The 23900-nt window shown below is 43.2% G+C and overlaps 1 protein-coding gene across 3 annotated transcripts in view; it reads left to right on the forward strand.

Moving 5' to 3' along the window:
• The first annotated feature begins 280 nt into the window (after nt 1–280).
• LOC110508236 (fibroblast growth factor 12) overlaps nt 281–23900 on the forward strand; it is a 52326-nt gene continuing 28706 nt past the window's right edge. Inside the window, exons 1-2 of one of the 3 annotated variants that reach the window (XM_036966247.2) lie at nt 17736–18937; nt 20392–20439. In XM_036966247.2, the coding sequence (XP_036822142.1) occupies nt 18739–18937; nt 20392–20439 (247 nt within the window). In that variant the 5' untranslated portion in view covers nt 17736–18738. Of the gene's footprint in view, nt 700–17735; nt 18938–20391; nt 20440–23900 lie in introns of those variants that run through there. The other 2 variants (XM_036966250.2, XM_036966249.2) reach the window with 2 other exon arrangements.

The raw sequence follows: 23900 nt of genomic DNA on the forward strand, positions 1-23900 counted from the left end.
CTCTCTCTCTCTCTCTCTCTCTCTCTCTCGCGCGTTCTCTCTCTCTCTCCGCTCTCTCTCGCTCTCTCTCTCTCTCGCTCTCTCTCCGCTCTCACTCTCTCTCTCTCTCGCTCTCTCTCCGCTCTCTCTCGTTCTCTCTCTCTCTCTCTCTCTCTCTCTCTCTCTCTCCGCTCTCTCTCTCTCTCGCTCGCTCTCTCTCTCGCTCTCTCTCTCGCTCTCTCTCACGCTCTCTCTCTCTCTCTCCCACCTTTCTCTAACCCCCCCTCTCTCTCCCATCCCTGATATTACGTCCCCTAGTAAAGACAGGGACTGTACAAATTAGGAGCACATCCTAACGTCCTTGCGTAGCCTAGCCTTGGAAGACAGAGTGTTGTGAAGACAAATGATTGTCGGTGGCTGAGAAGAGGAGAGAAAAACACAGTCAAGATGCCTCGTTTGAGCGTAATTTGTCCTGGACACTGTGCCCTTCTGGCGTTTTGAGGCTTGTGAACCTAGAGAGCAGCTGCTCTTAGTGAAGGTGGCTGGCTATACGCTATGCTACCTGACCCAGTGTTGTGATAGCTGTCCGGATTGCTTGGATTGAGGAAGGTTCCCACCAACCCAAATCAATGAGGATTCTGAGGCCATTCCTTCAGAAAGGAGCGCATATGCTGCAGTGTTTCTGTGGAGAACGATCGAAGCCGAACACAATCACCGCCGGTGAGACATAGCCTCTAGCCTTGCATGCTTTCTCTCTTGGGCGATAATGAAAAAGAGGGGGGAATCAATTTCATTGGCCAGCCGAGTGTGTGAGTAACATCTTCCGAGTCTGCGGTATAACAGGCTCCCCTTACACTTGCTTCTGTCCCGAGTTTTGTCACTTACCCGCTGAAGCGCAGCGCTGTGACGCGAGACACGTCCTCCCCGCAATACTGTAGAAAGATTCAAGTATTTGTGTTTCAAGTCCTCATACAAGCTAACACACACCACAGACATGTCTTGTTCAGTGGATTTATGTGAGATAGCCAGCATTCATAGAAGTATTAGGATATGCTATTTTAAGAATGGGTCATTTTTAACGCTGCATATTAAGCAGGCCAGTAGGGCAAGCCAATAGAATGATTCATTTACAGCGCTGCATATTAAGCCGGACAGCCAATAGGCAATTAAACGGATTGATGTCATAAACTTACGCAACCTGGAATGGCCGTTTTTAGGTCCCTCAGCAAAGTAATACGTTCCAGGACGCTGGACAGCAACTCCCGTCTCTCTATGTACGCCTGCTGTCCAGCATCATGGACAGCATACGCAATGGCAGTCTTGATGTCTGTTATGCTGGGAGTAGATTCCTCTGATTTTACCAGTTCACTCAATATTTACATTCCAGCATACATATTCATAGTATCTGTTAGTGAACGCTGCCAGTAGATTCCCTTGCCTTTACCAGTTCACTCAGTTGGGCTTGAGACCCTTGTCAAGTCCTGCAGGCCACTCATCGCACAACACACCTGCACCGCTGATCTCTGCAGCGATACAACTCACTTCCTTCTTCAATGACACCATAAAGACTATTAATATTCCTCATCGTGATCTCGTCGAGACGATGGCAACACCGTCCCTCAAGTCGTTTCAGTTCAACTGCTATTAGAAACTCCATTAAAGCACAGTTGATTCCTCTGGGGCAGTTGGGCCAAAAGCAGCATATATACATACAGGGACCAGAAGGCACTGTCACTGCCTGTCCAATACAGCGTTCTTTAAGAAGTTAACGTATTAGACTTTGAATTATACTTATACAACAATAGTCGGATCATGACCGACTGATTCTGATTACTGGCGTAGTATCATAGTGTCAATTTGAGACTCCATAGATGACTGGTAAAATGGTGAAGATAACCGTTTTAAGAAGTTTAAGTGAATTACAACATCCTCCTTCAAAGCTATGTAATTCTGATTGTCATATAACCGATTTTTAAAAGATAGGCCCGACGGGGAAGCAGTACAGATGTAGAATCTTAATTTGATTATTCTTTTTGGTTTATGAGAATTTTCTAGCACAGCAGGAAATGCAAACTTTTAGTGCATTCAAGGTTAAAATGTCAGACTTTATTTGCCCAAACGTATTACGTATCAACCCTTACAAAAAAAGATCCTTGAATTACAATCAACATAATAATTCACATTTCCTGTTGCTGCAGGATAATTTTCCCGCTGTAGCAAACTGGCTCAAATTAAGATCCTAGATCTGTATAGGTACTAAAGTCGTCCCTGTCTATCTCAGACAAGATGAGTTCTACTTAAGCTGAATGGTTTTAACGGTGCCTTATACAGATGTCTTGGAAGTTACACTGTTTCATATTCCTACTTTTTTTTAAAGTTTCAGGATGACATTTTTTTATTTCTCCTTGTGACAGGAAATACTTTCTCCACGTGACAGGAAATACTTTCTCCACGTGACAGAAAATACTTTCTCCACGTGACAGGAAATACTTTCTCCACGTGACAGAAAATACTTTCTCCACGTGACAGGAAATACTTTCTCCACGTGACAGGAAATAATATGGCAGCAACTTGGAAAAACAAGTAAACAATGGCGCACGACTGAGGTGTTGCTGACTGAACTAGAAATACTAAACTAGTCTACTACTGTAGGTTTCAATGCAGACTATTGTTTGTGTTAGCTTTGTCCCCACTAATGAGAACATTGTTCTATCATTGTTTCACCACTTCTGTTACGGGATGGTTCATTCCTAGCCTGGCTTCAAGTCTGTTTGTGCCATCGTGCCACTCATTGCCACTCATTGTCATTTGGCATGACAAGGAGTTGACGTGATAGCACAAACAGATCTGGGATCAGGCTAGTTCATAGCCATTTGTGTCAATGAAATGTATATAGTAGTCCCAGGAACCATCATTTCAATTTAGAATTAAGTAGTTAAACAGTTAAGGAAGTGTATGGTTCTCAAATGTGTTAAAACTAATGGCCTGTCTCACCTGTGCAAACTCTGCACCTGCTTTTGTTTACAAGAGGGACTAAAACACAACGTGTAAAGATCATATTTGAAGGTAAATTGTAAGTAAAGGTGCATTCTGTGATCTAGTCCCCTCTGTAAATAACAGTTTGATATGTTTTTTACAGGTGCATCCTCTTAGTAAATCTGGCCCCGGGTTCTTTGCTACTTCATCTCTTGAAGAATCATTTTTTTTTGTCCACATAGTTGTACTGGTTTTGAAAGGTGGATACATACTTAGGAAGTCATTTATAATTCAGACTCAAAGAAAAGGTAGGATGTGAAAATTGAACAAAAAGTTAAAAAAAAAACAAAAGGGAAGTGGATTGGTTGAAAAGGATTCTATTGACACATAGCATGGCACGTAGTGAGTCAAAAAACACCGTTTCACAAAGAAATACTCTGCAGGTGTAATGTTTTCGATTTGGGGATGTAGGTATCAAACATCTCAGAATAGCAGTGTTGATCTAGGATTTATTGGTATTTGGTATTTTATTAGGATCCCCGTTAGCTGTTGCAAAAGCAGCAGCTACTCTTCCTGGGGGTCTACATGACATAATACAGAACATTAAATGACAAGAACAGCTCAAGGACAGAACTACGTACATTTATTTTAAAAGGCACCTGTACAGTAGCCTACATGTAAATACACACACACAAACGGTCTAGGTCAAATACAGGAGAGGTGTTGCTTTATCTGTTTTTTAAAACCAGGCTTGCTGTTTCTTTGAGCAATATGAGATGGAATGGAGTTCCATTCAATAATGGCTTTATGTAATACTGTACGTGTTCTTGAATTTGTTCTGGATTTGGGGACTGTGAATAGACCCCTGGTGGCATGCCTGGTGGGGTAAGTGTGTGTCAGAGCTGTGTGTAAGTTGACTATGCAAACCATTTGGGATTTTGTTTCTTATAAATAGAATAATTGTTGCAATCAGTCTCTCCTCAACTCTTAGCCAAGAGAGACTGGCATGCATAGTATTTATATCAGCTCTCTGATTACAGTGAAGAGAAAGATGTGCCGCTCTGTTCTGGGCCAGCTGCAGCTTAACTTGGTATTTCCTTGCAGCACTGGACCACATGACTGGACAATTATCAAGATTAGACAAAACTACAGCCTGGAGTAATTGCTTTTTGGAGTGTGGTGTCAAAAAAAACAGGGCATCTCTTTATTGCGGACCTCTCCCTATCTTTACAACCATTGAATCTATATGTTTTGACCAGAACAATTTACAATCTAAGGTAACGCTGTCGCGCCTGCTCCCTCTCTTCCCCCCCGCTCCAGGCTCCCCAGCATTGCGCACTCCTGCCACTGTCATTACGCACACCTGCCTTCCCCCGTCACGTGCATCGGCGTATTATTGGACTCACCTGGACTCAATCACCTGTTCATTGCCTCCCCTATAGTTGTCAGTTCCCCATCTCTGTCCCCGCTGCAACAATGATTGTCATTTGTCATTGTGTATCCGTGTGCTGACCCTGTTTCTGTCTTGCTCTTTGTCTGTTTCTAATTAAATGACCCCGTACCTGCTTCTCGTCTCCGGCGGCGGTCCTTACAGAATGCAGCAGCCATCATACGAAGCATTGGGGAGTGCTGACGTTCCGGTTGGTAGTGACGTCGGGTCCGCGGCCCGACACCGATGGAACCAGGGGTGCTTAAGCCAGCTCGTCGGGCTGTCACACCCTAGCTGGCTCGAGACGTTTCTTGCCCTGGTTGGCTCGGAAGGCGCCCATCCCACATCAGGCCTCAGCCGGATCGTCAGGTGTTTACGCCCAGCCGGCCTAGTCAGGCTGCAACGTCTCTGCCGGATCATCAAGCTCCCAAGCCTCAGCGGGATGAACAGGCCTTCATGCCTCAGCGGGATGAACAGGCCTTCATGCCTCAGCCGGCTCGCCAGGCTCTCATGCCTGCCGGTTTGTCCAGTGCCCGTCCCTCGGCCGGCCCATCAGGTTCGCCCAGGTGGGACGCCGGGTGGCGCCCCTAGAGGGGGGGGGGGGGGGGAGCACTGACACGCCTGCTCCCGCTTTCTCCCCTGCCAGACTTCCCAGCATTGCACACTCCTGCCACCGTCATTACGCACACCCGCCTTCCCCCGTCACGTGTATCGGCGTATTATTGGACTCACCTGGACTCAATCACCTGTTCATTACCTCCCCTATAGTTGTCAGCTCCCCGCTGGTGCACTGATTGTCATTGTGTATCCGTGTGCTGATGCTGTTTCTGTCTTGCTCTTTGTCTGTTCCTAATTAAATGTCAACTCCCCGTACCTGCTTCTCGTCTCCGGCGTCGGTCCTTACAAACGCCATGTATTTTAGTCTCCTCAACTTGTTCAACAGCCACACCATTCATTACTAGATTCAGCTGAGGTCTAGAACTGGAATGATTTGTACCAAATAAAATGCTCCTAGACAAGCGTATTACTGGACACCCATTCCAAAACAGACTGCAACTCTTTGTTAAGGGTTTCATTAGCTGTGGTTAATTTCATTAGCTGCGGTTCACTTCATTAGCTGTGGTTAATGATGCGTATATGGTTGAATCATCAGCATACATGGACACACATGCTTTGTTTAATGCCAGTGGCAGGTCATTGGTAAAAATAGAAAAGAGTAGAGGGCCTAGAGAGCTGCCCTGCGGTACACCACACTTTAGAACAGCACAAACTGGCTCTAACCAGAATAGAAAGAGGAGTGGGAGGCCCCGGTACACAACTGAGCAAGAGGACAAGTACATTAGAGGCCTCACAAGTCCTCAACTGTCAGCTTCATTAAATAGTACCCGCAAAACACTAGTCTCAACGTCAACAGTGAAGAGGTGACTCCAGGATGTTGACCTATTAGGCAGAGTTCCTTTGTCCAGTGTCTGTGTTCTTTTGCTCATCTTAATCTTTTCTTTTTATTGGCCAGTCTGAAATATGTATTTTTCTTTGCAACTGTCTAGAAGGCCAGCATCCCGGCGTCGCCTCTTCACTGTTGACGTTGAGACTGGTGTTTTTGCCAGTACTATTTAATGAAGCTGCCAGTTGAGGACTTGTGAGGTGTCTGTTTCTCAAACTAGACACTAATGTACTTGTCCTCTTTCTCAGTTGTGCACCGGGGCCTCCCACTCCTCTTTCTATTCTGGTTAGAGCCTATTAGCGTGCTGAAAGTCTATTGTTAATTTGTTTACAGAGAAATAGCATTGTATTTGGTCAACAAAAAAAATCCAACAGTTTGCTAAGAGCTGGCAGCAAGCTTATAGGTCTGCTGTTACTCTTGATTAGCGGAATTACTTTGTCTTCCCTCCAGGCCTGAGGACAAAGACTTTCCTCTAGGCTCATATTAAAGATATGACAGATATGAGTGGCTATAGAGTCAGCTACCATCCTCAGTAGCTTTCCATCTAAGTTGTCAATGCCAGGAGGATTGTCATTATTGATCGATAACAATCATTGTTCCACTCTCCCACACTAACTTTACAAAATTCAAACTTGAAATGCCTTTCTTTCATTATTAGTTTTTTTATGCATGAATACGATGGCTCACTGTTCGTTGTTGGCATTTCCTGCCTACGTTTGCCAATAAAGTGATCATTAAAATAATTGGCAACGTCAAATGGTTTTGTGATGAATAAGCCATCTGATTTGATGAAAGATGCAGTTGAAATTGTCTTTGTGCCCAATAATTTCATTTAAAGTACTTGAACTTGGCTTCATAGTATAGTTTCTTCTTCTTTGTGTTGAGTTTAGTCACATCATTTCTCAATTTGCAATAAGTCAACCAGTCAGATGTGCAGTCAGACTTATTAGCCACTCCTTTTGCCCCATCTATTTCAACCATACAGTTGTTCAATTCCTCATCAATCCGTGGAGCCTTAACAGTTCCAACAGTCAGTTTCTTAACAGGTGCATGTTTATCAATAATTGGTAGAAGCAATTTCATAAATTCATCAAGTGCAGCGTCTGGATGCTCCTCAATAATCACATCAGACCGACAAATATTTTTAACATCATCCACATAAGAGTCACAGAAAAATCTTTTGTATGATCTCTTATACACTATTTTAGACCCAAATGTTGGAACTTTGGCTTTCCTGGATATTTCCACTATGAGTACGGAAATAGCTTTAGAACAAAGTTCTACAGTATTAGTAAAAATGTGATCGATACATGTAGATGATCTTGTTCCTGTAGTGTTTGTAAACACCCTGGTAGGTTGATTAATAACCTGAACCAGATTACAGGCACTGGTCACAGTGAGAAGCTTCCTCTTGAGCGGACAGCTTGATGAAAACCAGTCAATACTCAAGTCCCCAAGAAGGTAGACCTCTCTGTGTACATCACATACACTATCAAGCATTTCACACATATTATTTAGATACTGCCTGTTAGCACTTGGTGGCCTATAGCAACACCCTAAAAGAAAAGGTTTTAGATGTGCCAAGTGAACCTGCAACCACAACACTTCAATAACACCTGACATGATATCTTCTCTAAGCATTACAGGGATATGGTTCTGAATATATACAGCAACACCTCCCCCATCAGCATTTCTGTCTCTTCTATAAATGCTATATCCTTGTATTGCTACTGCTGTATCATCAAATGAATTATCTAAGTGAGTCTCAGAAATGGCTAATATATGAATGTTCTCTGATGTTAGCAAGTTATTGATTTCAAGAACCTTATTTCTAAGGCTACATATATTAATATGGACTATTTTCAGCCCTTTCCTGTGTAGCTTATCAGAGATAGACATAATACTGAAAAGAGCAAACAAAGCAAGATAATAAAATATACATTCAGCAGTCCATTAATCAATTGGTGTGTGTGTGTGTGTGCTTCGGGGTTGAAGCTACGAACCCAAAGGCTTGGCTCTCTCATCCCTTCCAGGCTTCTGGGAGGGAGGGTGGACAATGAGACTGTCATAGCAGATGTACGCAATGTCTTTCATGGCTGGGATCAGTTCTTTCCTCTTCTGGTGTAGAGCTTCAGGTTTGTCCCCATTGATGAAGATATACGTTCCTCTCAAGTTCTTGGCTCCTTCCAGCTACCTTGTCCTTGAACCTCAGGAACTTAACCACTATTGGCCTGGGCCTGTCACCTGGGCCAGTGGGCAGGCCCAGTCACGGTGGGTGTGGGCATGCTCCACCTCAATCTTCCTGTGGTCCATCTTCAATTTCTCAGAGATCATTTCCCTCACTGTGTCTTCAAACTCCGTCCAGGTCTCGTGGAGATTCTGCAATTCTGTCCACACCATGTTGTTCCGCCTTGATTTTCCCTCGACATAGTCTGATTTATCTGTCATTGTTATCATGGATTCACATACAGAACTAAAGTCCTCTCTCACTGACTTACAGATTGCTGTCATCTTGCCATTCTCCTGTTTAAACTCATCGAGCTGACCCTGGGAGAACTGCAAACTATTCTTCAGGTCCTGGACCTCTCTGGTCAGGTCGGCCATTCTTTTATTAGTTGACTCAACCAGTATTTGGACAAAACACTTGAAGCTATTTTCTTGTTGTTGTAGCAACTCCTTCTAAAAATATTTTTGGTCGTTTAAAAGATCCTTCAAGTGTGAAAGAGAGACACCACTGTCCTTAATGCTACTCCTGCTGGCTTTGGTCTTTGTCATGGTAGCGAGCAACGCAGGTTACGTTGTTACTCATCGCAGTTGCAGTCTGGGCAAGTCACAGGGAAGATTGAAAACAACAAACCCTGTCCATGTAATCTTATTCGGTGTGATCTAAAAGGCACTAATCTGAGACAACTGATACGGTGCCAGATATTGAATCTATGATAAAGCTGTTGACCAGTGTTGCCACTTTAAAGTATCATTATTTATATGTGTCACGTATACTCCCTCTCCAGCCTCTAGGTTATCAGGCTGCTGATTATCCAGCACACCTGTCACCATCGTCTTGCGCACCTGCGCCTCATGACACTCACCTGGACTCCATCACCTCCTTGATTATCTTCCCTATATCTGTCACTCCCCTTGGTTCTTTCCTCAGGTGTTATTGACTCTGTTTTCATGTCGGTGTGTTGTTTGTGTTTCGTGTTTATTGTTTGGTTTATTTATTAAAACACTCACTCCCTGTACTTGCTTCCCGTTACAATATGGCATTAAAATACACTCGTTAGAATATGGCAATATTGCATTAAAATACACATTATTTATGAGGAAACCGGAACCAATGAAGCAACTGTGATAGTATTGTTTAATACCATACACATCAGAAGCTAAACGCTAATTGACTTCATATTTGTTGTTATTGTGATGTAATTCTCATATTAAATTTAAAGCAGATTAACTGGGGTTAAATTAATTTCCCATTTTTTCACCTTTTTTTGTGATCAAATTGGAAGTTTAAAAAAAGGAAGTATAGAGAATTATTCACATTGACATTATGAGTGTAAAGACAATATCTTGACAAGTGCACAGAGGGAAATGTTCATGACCAACACGTTGCCTGAACCGATAAAGGCAAGGCCGCTATCTACTTACAGCTTTCAAATGAAGGGGGTGGAAGGTAGACTAGTGGTTAAAGCGTCAGGCCTGAAGGTTACTAGTTTGAATACCCGAGCTGAAAAGGAGAGAAAAAACATATGTCTGTGCCCTTGAGCAAGGCACTTACATGGAACCCAAACCGGCTATGCGCGTGTGCCATTGTGCGCCATCGTTCATAAATTTATTTTGTTCCCCTAAACCAAACGCGATCTCAACACGCAGGTTAAAATATAACAATAAACTCTGAACCAATTATATTAATTTGGGGACAGGTCGAAATGCATTAAACATTTATGGTAATTTAGCTTACACTTGCTAGCTAATTTGTCCTATTTAGCTAGCTTGCTGTTGCTAGTTAATTTGTCGTATTTAGCTAGCTTGCTGTTGCTAGCTAATTTGTCCTATTTAGCTAGCTTGCTGTTGCTAGTTAATTTGTCTTATTTAGCTAGCTTGCTGTTGCTAGCTAATTTGACCTATTTAGCTAGCTTGCTGTTGCTAGTTAATTTGTCCTGGGATATAAACATTAGGTTGTTATTTTACTTGAAATGCACAAGGTCCTCTACTCCGCCAATTAATCCACAGATAAAACGGTCAACTGAATCGTTTCTAGTCATCTCTCCTCCTTCCAGGCTTTTTCATCTTTCAACTTATATGGTGATTGGCATCTAAACTTTCATAGTATTACCATGACGACCGGCAAAACAGTTAGTCTTTCAATCACCCAAGTGGGTATAACCAATGAGGAGATGGCACGTGGGTACCTGCTTCTATAAACCAATGAGGAGATGGGAGAGGCAGGACTTTCAGCGCGATCTGCGTTTAGAAATAGGAATGACTTCTATTTTAGCCCTTGGTAACGCAGACGCTCGTAGACTCGCGTGAGCAGTGTGGATGCAATAATTGAATAATATAGATTCCTACATTTATTTTTAAACGAGCGGTGTGGTCAGCCTGTTAACCCTAGCCGTTAATAATGGCTGGCCATGAACCCATTTTTAGAAGGCGTCTCAGGGGGAGTCGGGATATGCAAGAAACACATTTCCAATTTACACATGCTTATAATAGACACATGCTTATAATAGACACATGCTTATAATAGACACATGCTTATAATAGACACTTGTATATGTGTGAAGTACCACACAACAATGTATGCACTCACTGTAAGTCGATCTGGATAAGAGCTTCTGGTAAATGACTGAAATGTAAGGAAATAGGATAAATACAAGCACCCTCCAGAGTCTATTATAATACAGGTCAATACTACCAGTATGTACTGTAGACTGTCCATTGACCTGAACTGTAAACATGCACAGAAAGAGATGAGTTGCTGTCCATTGACCTGAACTGTAAACATGCACAGAAAGAGATGAGTTGCTGTCCATTGACCTGAACTGTAAACATGCACAGAAAGAGATGAGTTGCTGTCCATTGACCTGAACTGTAAACATGCACAGAAAGAGATGAGTTGCTGTCCATTGACCTGAACTGTAAACATGCACAGAAAGAGATGAGTTGCTGTCCATTGACCTGAACTGTATGCCTTCTTTCCTGAAGGCCCTAAAACTGACATTCCATCATGCTGCATATGAGAGGGGTGTAACTATGTTTATTAAATGGGGGAGAGGGGTGTAACTATGTTTATTACATAGAGGAGAGGGGTGTAACTATGTTTATTAAATGGAGGAGAGGGCTGTAACTATGTTTATTAAATGGGGGAGAGGGGTGTAACTATGTTTATTAAATAGAGGAGAGGGGTGTAACTATGTTTATTAAATAGAGGAGAGGGGTGTAACTATGTTTATTAAATAGAGGAGAGGGGTGTAACTATGTTTATTAAATAGAGGAGAGGGGTGTAACTATGTTTATTAAATGGGGGAGAGGGGTGTAACTATGTTTATTAAATGGGGGAGAGAGGTGTAACTATGTTTATTAAATGGGGGAGAGGGGTGTAACTATGTTTATTAAATAGAGGAGAGGGGTGTAACTATGTTTATTAAATGGGGGAGAGGGGTGTAACTATGTTTATTAAATGGGGGAGAGGGGTGTAACTATGTTTATTAAATGGGGGAGAGGGGTGTAAATATGTTTATTAAATGGGGGAGAGGGGTGTAACTATGTTTATTAAATGGGGGAGAGGGGTGTAACTATGTTTATTAAATGGGGGAGAGGGGTGTAACTATGTTTATTAAATAGAGGAGAGGGGTGTAACTATGTTTATTAAATAGAGGAGAGGGGTGTAACTATGTTTATTAAATAGAGGAGAGGGGTGTAACTATGTTTATTAAATAGAGGAGACGGGTGTAACTATGTTTATTAAATAGAGGAGAGGGGTGTAACTATGTTTATTACATAGACGAGAGGGGTGTAACTATGTTTATTAAATAGAGGAGAGGGGTGTAACTATGTTTATTACATAGAGGAGAGGGGTGTAACTGTGCTTATGGAAAGGAGGAGAGGGGTGTAACTATGTTTATTAAATGGGGGAGAGGGGTGTAACTATGTTTATTAAATAGAGGAGAGGGGTGTAACTATGTTTATTTAATAGAGGAGAGGGGTGTAACTATGTTTATTAAATAGAGGAGAGGGGTGTAACTATTTGTTTATTAAATAGAGGAGAGGGGTGTAACTATGTTTATTAAATGGGGGAGAGGGGTGTAACTATGTTTATTACATAGAGGAGAGGGGTGTAACTATGTTTATTAAATAGAGGAGAGGGGTGTAACTATGTTTATTAAATAGAGGAGAGGGGTGTAACTATGTTTATTAAATAGAGGAGAGGGGTGTAACTATGTTTATTAAATAGAGGAGACGGGTGTAACTATGTTTATTAAATAGAGGAGAGGGGTGTAACTATGTTTATTACATAGAGGAGAGGGGTGTAACTATGTTTATTAAATAGAGGAGAGGGGTGTAACTATGTTTATTAAATAGAGGAGACGGGTGTAACTATGTTTATTAAATAGAGGAGAGGGGTGTAACTATGTTTATTACATAGAGGAGAGGGGTGTAACTATGTTTATTAAATAGAGGAGAGGGGTGTAACTATGTTTATTACATAGAGGAGAGGGGTGTAACTATGTTTATTAAATAGAGGAGAGGGGTGTAACTATGTTTATTACATAGAGGAGAGGGGTGTAACTATGTTTATTAAATGGGGGAGAGGGGTGTAACTATGTTTATTAAATGGGGGAGAGGGGTGTAACTATGTTTATTAAATAGAGGAGAGGGGTGTAACTATGTTTATTAAATAGAGGAGAGGGGTGTAACTATGTTTATTAAATAGAGGAGAGGGGTGTAACTATGTTTATTAAATAGAGGAGAGGGGTGTAACTATGTTTATTAAATAGAGGAGAGGGGTGTAACTATGTTTATTAAATAGAGGAGAGGGGTGTAACTATGTTTATTAAATAGAGGAGACGGGTGTAACTATGTTTATTACATAGAGGAGAGGGGTGTAACTATGTTTATTAAATAGAGGAGAGGGGTGTAACTATGTTTATTAAATAGAGGAGAGGGGTGTAACTATGTTTATTAAATAGAGGAGAGGGGTGTAACTATGTTTATTAAATAGAGGAGACGGGTGTAACTATGTTTATTAAATAGAGGAGAGGGGTGTAACTATGTTTATTAAATAGAGGAGAGGGGTGTAACTATGTTTATTAAATAGAGGAGAGGGGTGTAACTATGTTTATTAAATAGAGGAGACGGGTGTAACTATGTTTATTAAATAGAGGAGAGGGGTGTAACTATGTTTATTACATAGAGGAGAGGGGTGTAACTATGTTTATTAAATAGAGGAGAGGGGTGTAACTATGTTTATTAAATAGAGGAGAGGGGTGTAACTATGTTTATTAAATAGAGGAGAGGGGTGTAACTATGTTTATTAAATAGAGGAGAGGGGTGTAACTATGTTTATTACATAGAGGAGAGGGGTGTAACTATGTTTATTAAATAGAGGAGAGGGGTGTAACTATGTTTATTAAATAGAGGAGAGGGGTGTAACTATGTTTATTAAATAGAGGAGAGGGGTGTAACTATGTTTATTAAATAGAGGAGACGGGTGTAACTATGTTTATTAAATAGAGGAGAGGGGTGTAACTATGTTTATTAAATAGAGGAGACGGGTGTAACTATGTTTATTAAATAGAGGAGAGGGGTGTAACTATGTTTATTAAATAGAGGAGACGGGTGTAACTATGTTTATTAAATAGAGGAGAGGGGTGTAACTATGTTTATTAAATAGAGGAGAGGGGTGTAACTATGTTTATTAAATAGAGGAGAGGGGTGTAACTATGTTTATTAAATAGAGGAGAGGGGTGTAACTATGTTTATTAAATAGAGGAGACGGGTGTAACTATGTTTATTAAATAGAGGAGAGGGGTGTAACTATGTTTATTACATAGAGGAGAGGGGTGTAACTATGTTTATTAAATAGAGGAGAGGGGTGTAACTATGTTTATTAAATAGAGGAGAGGGGTGTAACTATGTTTATTAAATAGAGGAGAGGGGTGTAACTATGTTTATTAAATAGAGGAGAGGGGTGTAACTATGTTTATTAAATAGAGGAGAGGGGTGTAACTATGTTTATTAAATAGAGGAGAGGGGTGTAACTATGTTTATTAAATAGAGGAGACGGGTGTAACTATGTTTATTAAATAGAGGAGAGGGGTGTAACTATGTTTATTACATAGAGGAGAGGGGTGTAACTATGTTTATTAAATAGAGGAGAGGGGTGTAACTATGTTTATTAAATAGAGGAGAGGGGTGTAACTATGTTTATTAAATAGAGGAGAGGGGTGTAACTATGTTTATTAAATAGAGGAGACGGGTGTAACTATGTTTATTAAATAGAGGAGAGGGGTGTAACTATGTTTATTACATAGAGGAGAGGGGTGTAACTATGTTTATTAAATAGAGGAGACGGGTGTAACTATGTTTATTAAATAGAGGAGAGGGGTGTAACTATGTTTATTAAATAGAGGAGAGGGGTGTAACTATGTTTATTAAATAGAGGAGAGGGGTGTAACTATGTTTATTAAATAGAGGAGAGGGGTGTAACTATGTTTATTAAATAGTGACAATACTCTATGAAAGTGACTAGGAACTAGCCTTGTAGTTTTTGAACTTGTGTAAGGTTTTTGAAACGATCTTCAATGGGCAAAAACGTCTTCAGCCAAATACTTCATTAAAGGCATCTGTCAGAAGTAAATTAAACCACAAACACACATTTTATATACACTGAGTGGACAAAACATTAGGAACGCCTGCTCTTTCCATGACCTAGACTGACCAGGTGAAAGCTGTGATCCCTTATTGATGTCACTAGTTAAATCCACTTCAATCAGTATAGATGAAGGGGAGGAGACAGGTTAAAATATGATTTTTAATCCTTGAGACAATAGAGACATGAATTTTGTGTATGTGCTTTTCAGAGGGTGAATGGGCAAGACAAAGTATTTAGGTGGCTTTGAACAGGGAATGGTAGTAGGTGCCAGGCACACTAGTTTGAGTGTGTCACGAACTGGGTTTTTCGCACTCAACAGTTTCCCATGTGTATCAAGAATGGTCTACCACCCAAAGGACATCCAGCCAACTTGACACAGCTTTGAGAAGCATTGGAGTCAACATGGGCCAGCATCCCTGTGGAACGCTTTCGACACCTTGTAGAATCCAAGCCCCAACAAATTGAGTCTGTTCTGAGGTTTAAAAGGGCTGCAACTCAATATTACGAAGGTGTTCCTAATGTTTTGTACACTCAGTGCATATCTTAAATGACCATGTTTTCACAAATGTCATGATATAATCGTCAAGACCTTTCAAAAGATTAGGGGACATGGCCAGGAAGTAAAATGGAATTAACTGCCTTTGGCAGCAGCTAATGAGGATCCTTAATAAACACAAATACACTTCTTATGATATCATGAAAATGTTCACTATCACACCTCCCTTTGTGTCACATGGTTACTTTTCCAGTACAGTAACCTTGTTTTATACGCAAGATAAAAGTGTAAACAAATGCTGAATGCTCTACGGACAAAAAAAATCTAGATAGAGATTACAATTAGTTCTTGATGCGTTTGACAAAGACGCAATGCTAAGGTTTGTCCACAAGATGGCGCTAGATACAAGACAATATGCAGAACTCTTGGAACGGTGTGGCCTGCTGTGGCAGTGCACACCCGGGTTGACAGCCTCACAACTGGTGAACAAGATCACTTTGGCCGCGCTGTCGTAAATATTCCAATATCTCCACAACAGACTGAACGCTGACTAAGTGTTGTTGAGGCTAAAATGACATAACTAAATAAAGGAGCATTTGTAATTTGTACAGTGACAAGTACACCGAAATTATTTACTGACATATTTACATGAGACCTATACTGACTGATATGTTATGATATGTTGCTACTATTGTCTATAATATGACAATTATTATAGAAAAACATAAAACCTTATTTGTAGAGAGAGAGAGAGAGAGATGGAGTAGCTTCCTGTATCATTGATTCATTTTCGGAGAAGTCGTCAAACCCAGACGAAGTTTATCCCTGAATGGTTCATGCCGATTCTCCGTGGCAGGGAGCCAAGAGGTTTTCCATGTATGGCTCACGTCATTCTCCCACCCTTTTATTGAGCCACTTTCGTGTGTGCCCTCCTATATGAGGACACACACGACATCGAACACAGAGCCAGAAAGATCACTCACACACACATGCACGCACACCACCTTTCACCAGTTAATGCAACAGAGGTCAGGAATTGGCACTTTCCTTGAGAGAGCCTGCCAGAACACTTTTTTTAAATTAGCAGACTTGATATAACACTTGTTATGAAGTCATCAGACATGATATAACACTTGTTATGAAGTCATCAGACTTGATATAACACTTGTTATGAAGTCATCAGACTTGATATAACACTTGGTATGAAGTCATCAGACATGATATAACACTTGTTATGAAGTCATCAGACATGATATAACACTTGTCATAAAGTCATCAGACATGATATAACACTTGTTATAAAGTCATCAGACATGATATAACACTTGTTATGAAGTCATCAGACATGATATAACACTTGTCATAAAGTCATCAGACAAGATATAACACTTGTTATGAAGTCATCAGACATGATATAACACTTGTCATAAAGTCATCAGACATGATATAACACTTGTTATGAAGTCATCAGACATGATATAACACTTGTTATAAAGTCATCAGACATGATATAACACTTGTCATAAAGTCATCAGACAAGATATAACACTTGTTATGAAGTCATCAGACATGATATAACACTTGTCATAAAGTCATCAGACATGATATAACACTTGTTATGAAGTCATCAGACATGATATAACACTTGTTATAAAGTCATCAGACTTGATATAACACTTGTTATAAAGTCATCAGACTTGATATAACACTTGTTATAAAGTCATGACACCATTGCAATGTAATGATACTGTAATAATGCCTGGAACAGAAAATATAACTTTCACCCACCTTCACTTAAATTCACTTAAAGTCACAGTTCATCAGAGGTCCGTGTGTGTTCAAATCAATTCAAATCAAATGTATTTATATAGCCCTTCGTACATCAGCTGATATCTCAAAGTGCTGTACAGAAACCCAGCCTAAAACCCCAAACAGCAAGCAGTGCAGGTGTAGAAGCATGGTGTGTTCTGTTTGGTCTGTCTGTTGTGTTGTCTCTGCCTTGTCAATATGTGTTTATTTTCAACCATGATCTGCGCTGTGCACACAAGGATTCGTCTAGGGGTTAATTAACACATTTTGCATATAACCTTTCGCCATCGGGTGTCATTGACACTTCAAGCTAATGTAAAAGGCGCCTAAATAGATAGTTATTTACTTATATTTATATATATATATATATATATATTAGCAACATAAAACTGCTGTATAAGAAAGGAATTCATAAACCACTGGAATTAGAATGGTACAATGGGGATAGATAGTAGCGGTCCAAATTGGCTGTCTAGCCCTTTCCGACTGACCTCGGTACCGCATATAATCACTGCTACATTTCAAATTGAAGAAAGACTTAAGCCCCATTGTCCCAATAATGAATGCGGTACCGAGGTCCGTCGGAAATGCGTTTGGATTTGAACGCGCGCGGGGACGAACACAGCACACCGTTATTTTGGAGATGCGCACTCACTCTGTCGCTCTCTCTCTCTCCCCCCCCCTCTCCCCCCCTCCTCCCCCCCCCCCCCCTCTCTCTCTCTTTGTTTTTGTTCTCTTATACACGCACCATGCACGTACTCTCTCTCGCACTCTCACACACTCTCTCTGTCTCGTTCCTCTCCCTCCTGCCTCTCTCTCAATTCTTTCTCTCTTTTTCCCCGGATAATTCTTCATCCAAACCTCAATCACGTATGATTGCGTAGAGAGAGAACCGTGAGCCCATTCACTCATGCCTGTAGGCGAGAGGAGAGCACCCGCATACCCTCCATACGGAAGGAAATAATCCATTACTCCAATCGTGTTGTCTGCAAGGAAACCGGCTTTTTGGAAGATTTTTATAGTCTAAATACGAACAATAATAACGAAACGCATATGTTTTTCTCTCATTGTAAAGCCAAATCACCATGTTGCTGCTGCATTCTCACAGATCATTATCTTTCCCCGACTGTGCTCGGAGGGTCTGCTGATAGAAGGGCTGGTACAGATGGCACAGATGCCGGTAGTCCCGGAGAGTGAGTGGGGCAGCCAAATGGACCGCCGCCTACCCTTTGTCCCCTCTCGATTCGGTTTTGACTTCGGTTTAATACATTGACAAGTTATGAGACGTTGCATTCACCCAGCTGTTGATGAAAATAGTTTACAGTGAAGTTTAAGGTGTCTCGAATGCATTATGGTGCTGGATATTTTGACACTCACGGACTTTCCGTGCAAATGAGGATTATACCGAGGGGACAGTCGTGCTCGTCAGACCTGGAATACCTGAGACTCAATTTTGCGCACGCACGCTCCGATACACACAAACTTATTTACCACAGTTACATTTTTTTTTAATTGCCTAGATTATGCGTAAATTGGTGGCATTTATACTTTTCCTGCAATGAATTTGTGTATTTTCTAAGGGGTCAGAATGACATTTTGCTAAATCCGCGTGGATCGTTTTTTTTTTTTTTTTTTAATGTAACGGTTCTTTTTGCTCCAAACTATCACACAACCACTCGATCTCTGTCCAACGACTCTTGGTTCGGTTCGGCTCGCCCGCGAGGGAGATGGCCGCTATCGCCAGCTCCTTGATCCGTCAGAAACGCCAGGCGAGGGAGTCAAACAGCGACCGAGTCTCCACTACAAAACGCCGTCCTAGCCCCAGCAAAGATCCTCGTTCCATATGCGAGCGCCATTTCTTGGGGGTCTTCAGCAAAGTCCGTTTCTGCAGCGGAAAGAAAAGACCAGCCGCTCGGCGGCGACCAGGTCAGTGCTGTAGTTTTGTGTGAAACGGTTTCCCCGCCCCTCGACCGAGCTGAGCTAATGCATTACTGCAGTCAGATGCCTTATCTTAATGAAGGCTGGAGGTAGATTTACCCGCGGTGCCTGAGAATGCAATGCGAAAAATCCACCTGTTCCATAGCTCACGTGTTGTCTGTCGAGAACCACTGCACAGTTTACCCATATCCTACCGTATCAGCCTCAATGTAAAAGTATGTACATGTTGTGACGTTACCGATATTAATGTTATATTACCGTGATCATAATGATCGATTATTTTAGCACCATTATTGCTATTCTATCCTATAGGCTGTGTATTTCTATTAGAAGGCAGGGCAGATATTGGCTATAACCTACATATATTCACATATATTTAAGCTTGCTAATTAACATTCCTTTTTTTTATATCTCCCCTGCCATGTTGAAATGAATGCTTCCTTAAATAATTCAATAATTCATGGAGATTGAGACTGAGTGGAGATAAGTTGCACCGCAGTGCACAGAGGCAGTTTCAAGAGTAAATGTTTAATGGTAAATGTTTAATGGTAAATGTTTAATGCAGAGGGGAGGTTTACTGCAGTGTAGGGAGGTAGCTATAGTGATTAAGACGCTACCAGCCATATTGATGGACACAGACTCTGGGGCTACTATGCTAAGCTATCATTCTTCCCCTTCTCCTGGTGCACAGATAAAGAGGAACTGGCCAATCACTCCCCTCCTTATCCAGCCAAAGGCTGTCATGTGATGAACGGGAGGTGCACTGTCACCACAGACAGACAGATAGACAGACCCAAACCACAGACAGACAGATAGACAGACCCAAACCACAGACAGATAGACAGACCCAAATCACAGACAGACAGATAGACAGACCCAAACCACAGACAGACAGATATACATACCAGAATCACAGACAGACAGATAGACATACCAGAATCACCGACAGAGATACAGACAGACATGCAGAATGACCAGATCCACCAACAGGCAGAACAAAACAGACAGACAGACAGACAGACAGACAGACAGACAGGCAGAATGACCAGATCCACAGACAGACAGACAGACAGACAGACAGACAGAACAGAATCACAGACAGATATACATACCAGAATCACCGACAGAGATACAGACAGACATGCAGAATGACCAGATCCACAAACAGACAGAACAAAACCACAGACAGACAGACAGACAGACAGACAGACAGACAACAAAACCCCAGACAGTCAGATAGAACAGAATCACAGACAGATAGACAAACACACAGACAGACAGACAGACAGACAGACAGACAGATAGATAGACAAACACAGACAGACAGACAGACGTTATATTATCATACTGCTGTAATGGTTAGAACATTTTGACAAGCAGCCTTTGCTGGAGAAATTTGTCTGTTAAAAGAATGTTGTTTTTCCTTCTATCTCCCTCATAAGATGCATCCTCCAAACCTCCACAGGTGTCCCGTAAGGGCGGCAGGCTAGGTCAGTAGCTCAGCCTCCATCCGTGTGTGCTGTGTTTTTTTCCGTCTCCACCCCCCGCATCATCTCGCGCCCATGTTGATACCCCTTTTGCTAGGAAGGGAGGGTGGGGGAGGTGAGAGGCTGGGGTGGGAGGAGAGGACAAGGGGAAGGTGGGGCTGGGTGGGTGGTGGGAGGGTGGGGCTTGGTGGTGGTAGTGGGTGGGGGTGGATGGTAGTGGGTGGGAGTGGGTGGTGAGGGTTGGGGTGGTTGAGGGTTGGGAGGGGGTTGTAGTGGGTGATGAGGGGTGGGGTGGGTGGGGGTGGAGGATTGAAGGGTGGGTGGTTGAGGGTTGGGAGGGGGTGGAAGTGGTTGAGGGTTGGGAGGGGGTGGAAGTGGGTGGTAAGTGGGTGGGGATGGTTGAGGGTTGGGAGGGGGTGGAAGTGGGTTGGGGTGGTTGAGGGTTGGGAGGGGGTTGTAGTGGGTGGTGAGGGGTGGGGGTGGTTGAGGGTTGGGAGGGGGTGGTAGTGGGTGGGGGTGGTTGAGGGTTGGGAGGGGGTTGTAGTGGGTGGTGAGGGGTGGGGGTGGTAGTGGCTTGCAGCACCTGTCTGATGCCAGTGACTCCTCTGATAATTGTTTTGACACTACTTTCAATTTGGATTTCTCCTTTTTCTATTTTTCCTGATTTCGTATTTTGTGTGATTTAAGCTCTCTTGCAGTAGTCTCTTCTTCTTTGGTTACTCTCTCCCTCTTCTCCTTCGCTTTTTATGTCTCCGTCTTTCAGTTTGTCTGTCTGATCAGTTTTCACTCTGTCTCTTCCCTCTGCTCCTCCAGTGTGTGTTTAACGTGTGTTTAACATGTGGCGTATTGTTGTGTGACTGGGTGGAGGTCTGTTTATCCATGTGTATTGATGAGCTGTGTTTCTCCATGTCTAAAGTGTCGACTATAGAGATTGAGGTGATCATTCATCATTTCATGGTCATAACGCCATTTGTCAACATGCCCAACTGTCCCTGTTTATGTCTGTACATTGTCACACTAAAGGTTGTGTAATTTTGAATACACACAGGCTTCCTATGGGAGGCATATCCTGAGCACAGACACAGGCAATTTGTTCTGTCCACACGTCTCCCTTAAACTCATACTTAAACACGCCCTCTCCCTCTATTTCTGTCTCCTCACACACATACCTGCATACTTCATTTGCACGCAAACGCATCCACCCAGACACACAGCAACGGAGGTTGGTGGCACCTTAATTGGGGAGGACGGGCTCGTGGTAATGGCTGGAGCAGAACTGGTGGAATGGTATCAAACACATGGTTTCTATGTATTTGATGCCATTCTATTCCCTTCGTTCCAGACATTATTACGAGCCGTCCTCCTCTCGGCAGCCTCCACTGATATCATATCCACTGCCACACACAACACAACACAACACAACACAACACAAGCATGTCCATTGTGTTTCCCGCCCCTCTAAACGGAGCAGATTTGTTCTGCTGTCAGTGATCACTAAGCCCATGTTCAAGCCTTTATTCATAGTAGTGCAGTTATCACATGTGATTTAGTGAGGTCCCACCCTGCTACCCCCCACACCATTCCTTCCTTCCCACACCTCTCTCCCCCTCCACCCCACACCACACTCCCTCTTCCCCCACACCACTCTCCCCCTCCAACCCAACCCACACCACACCACTCTCCCTCTTCCCCCACACCACTCTCCCCCTCCACTCCACACCTCTCTCCCCCTCCCCCTACACCACTCTCCCTGCCCCCATCCTCCACACCACTCTCCCCCTACACCACGCTCGCCCTGCCCCCTATTCCCCACACCACTCTCCACCTACGCCCCACACCACGCTCCCCCTCCCTATCCCCACACCACTCTCCACCTACCCCCCACACCACACCACTCTCCCTGCCCTACCCCCCACACCACTCTACCTGCCATACCCCCCACACCACTCTCCACCTACGCCCCACACCATGCTCCCCCTGCCCCCTATTCCCCACACCACTCTCCACCTACACACCACACCACTCTCCCTGCCCTACCCCCCACACCACTCTAGCTGCCCTACCCCCCACACCACTCTCCCTGCCCTACCTCCTCCCTAGACTCCACACCACTCTCCCTGCCCTACCTCCTCCCTAGACTCCACACCACTCTCCCTGCCCTACCTCCTCCCTAGACTCCACACCACTCTCCCTGCCCTACCTCCTCCCTAGACTCCACACCACTCTACCTGCCCTACCCCCCACACCACTCTACCTGCCCTACCCCCCACACCACTCTACCTGCCCTACCCCCCACACCACTCTCCCTGCCCTACCTCCTCCCTAGACTCCACACCACTCTCCCTGCCCTACCTCCTCCCTAGACTCCACACCACTCTACCTGCCCTACCCCCCACACCACTCTACCTGCCCTACCCCCCACACCACTCTACCTGCCCTACCCCCCACACCACTCTCCCTGCCCTACCTCCTCCCTAGACTCCACACCACTCTCCCTGCCCTACCTCCTCCCTAGACTCCACACCACTCTCCCTGCCCTACCTCCTCCCTAGACTCCACACCACTCTCCCTGCCCTACCTCCTCCCTAGACTCCACACCACTCTCCCTGCCCTACCTCCTCCCTAGACTCCACACCACTCTCCCTGCCCTACCTCCTCCCTAGACTCCACACCACACTCCCTGCCCTACCTCCTCCCTAGACTCCACACCACTCTCCCTTCCCTACCTCCTCCCTAGACTCCACACCACTCTCCCTACTCTTGATGGATTATGGCGGGCCTGTCCCAGAGATTGACGGCTCTGCCGCCGGTGAGTTGTGGATTGACGGACAGAATGAAGTACGGTTGATCTGACATTAACCTCCACTGATGTGAGGTCAGCTTGCAAGCCAACCCTGGGCTCAACGACAGTACGGATCAAATGGCACAAATCTGCTCCAGGACCAGCCCTGGAGTCCACTGGGGATTCTACTGTGGACACTGGCGATGATTCTGATTCTGTTCTGAGGTCAGATGCTACTCCATCAGCCCTCTTTGAACCCGTCCACATGTTCACACTTCACCTCTAGAGAGATCTGGACTCGAATCAATACGGGGTTTGTTTAATTTAAAGGCCAAGAAAATTCAATTGAATAATGAACTTGTATCCAAGGACAATTTAGTTTGTTTATCTCAAACAAAGTACAGGATTATTATTTTCAGATTGTGACTTTCCGTTCGGTCTCAGTTTGATGAAGGTTATTTTGAACTACCACAGAGGAGAAAATAACAGCCTGGTTGTAAGATGATGGAGCCAGTGAATTATACAGTTGGATCACAACTGCCGTAGCTTCAAATTGAACCTAAGCAAATGCATGACTCCATAAGCAGCATCACTACCACAATATAGAGGTACTCCTTTCGAGCCTCTACTGCTCAATCCAAATCTAACACATTTGCTTTCATAAATCCCAAATAATGAAGGA

Source organism: Oncorhynchus mykiss, chromosome 28 (assembly GCF_057628025.1).
Source record: "Oncorhynchus mykiss isolate SJ-2025 chromosome 28, ASM5762802v1, whole genome shotgun sequence".
In the NCBI taxonomy this organism is placed as follows: domain Eukaryota; kingdom Metazoa; phylum Chordata; class Actinopteri; order Salmoniformes; family Salmonidae; genus Oncorhynchus; species Oncorhynchus mykiss.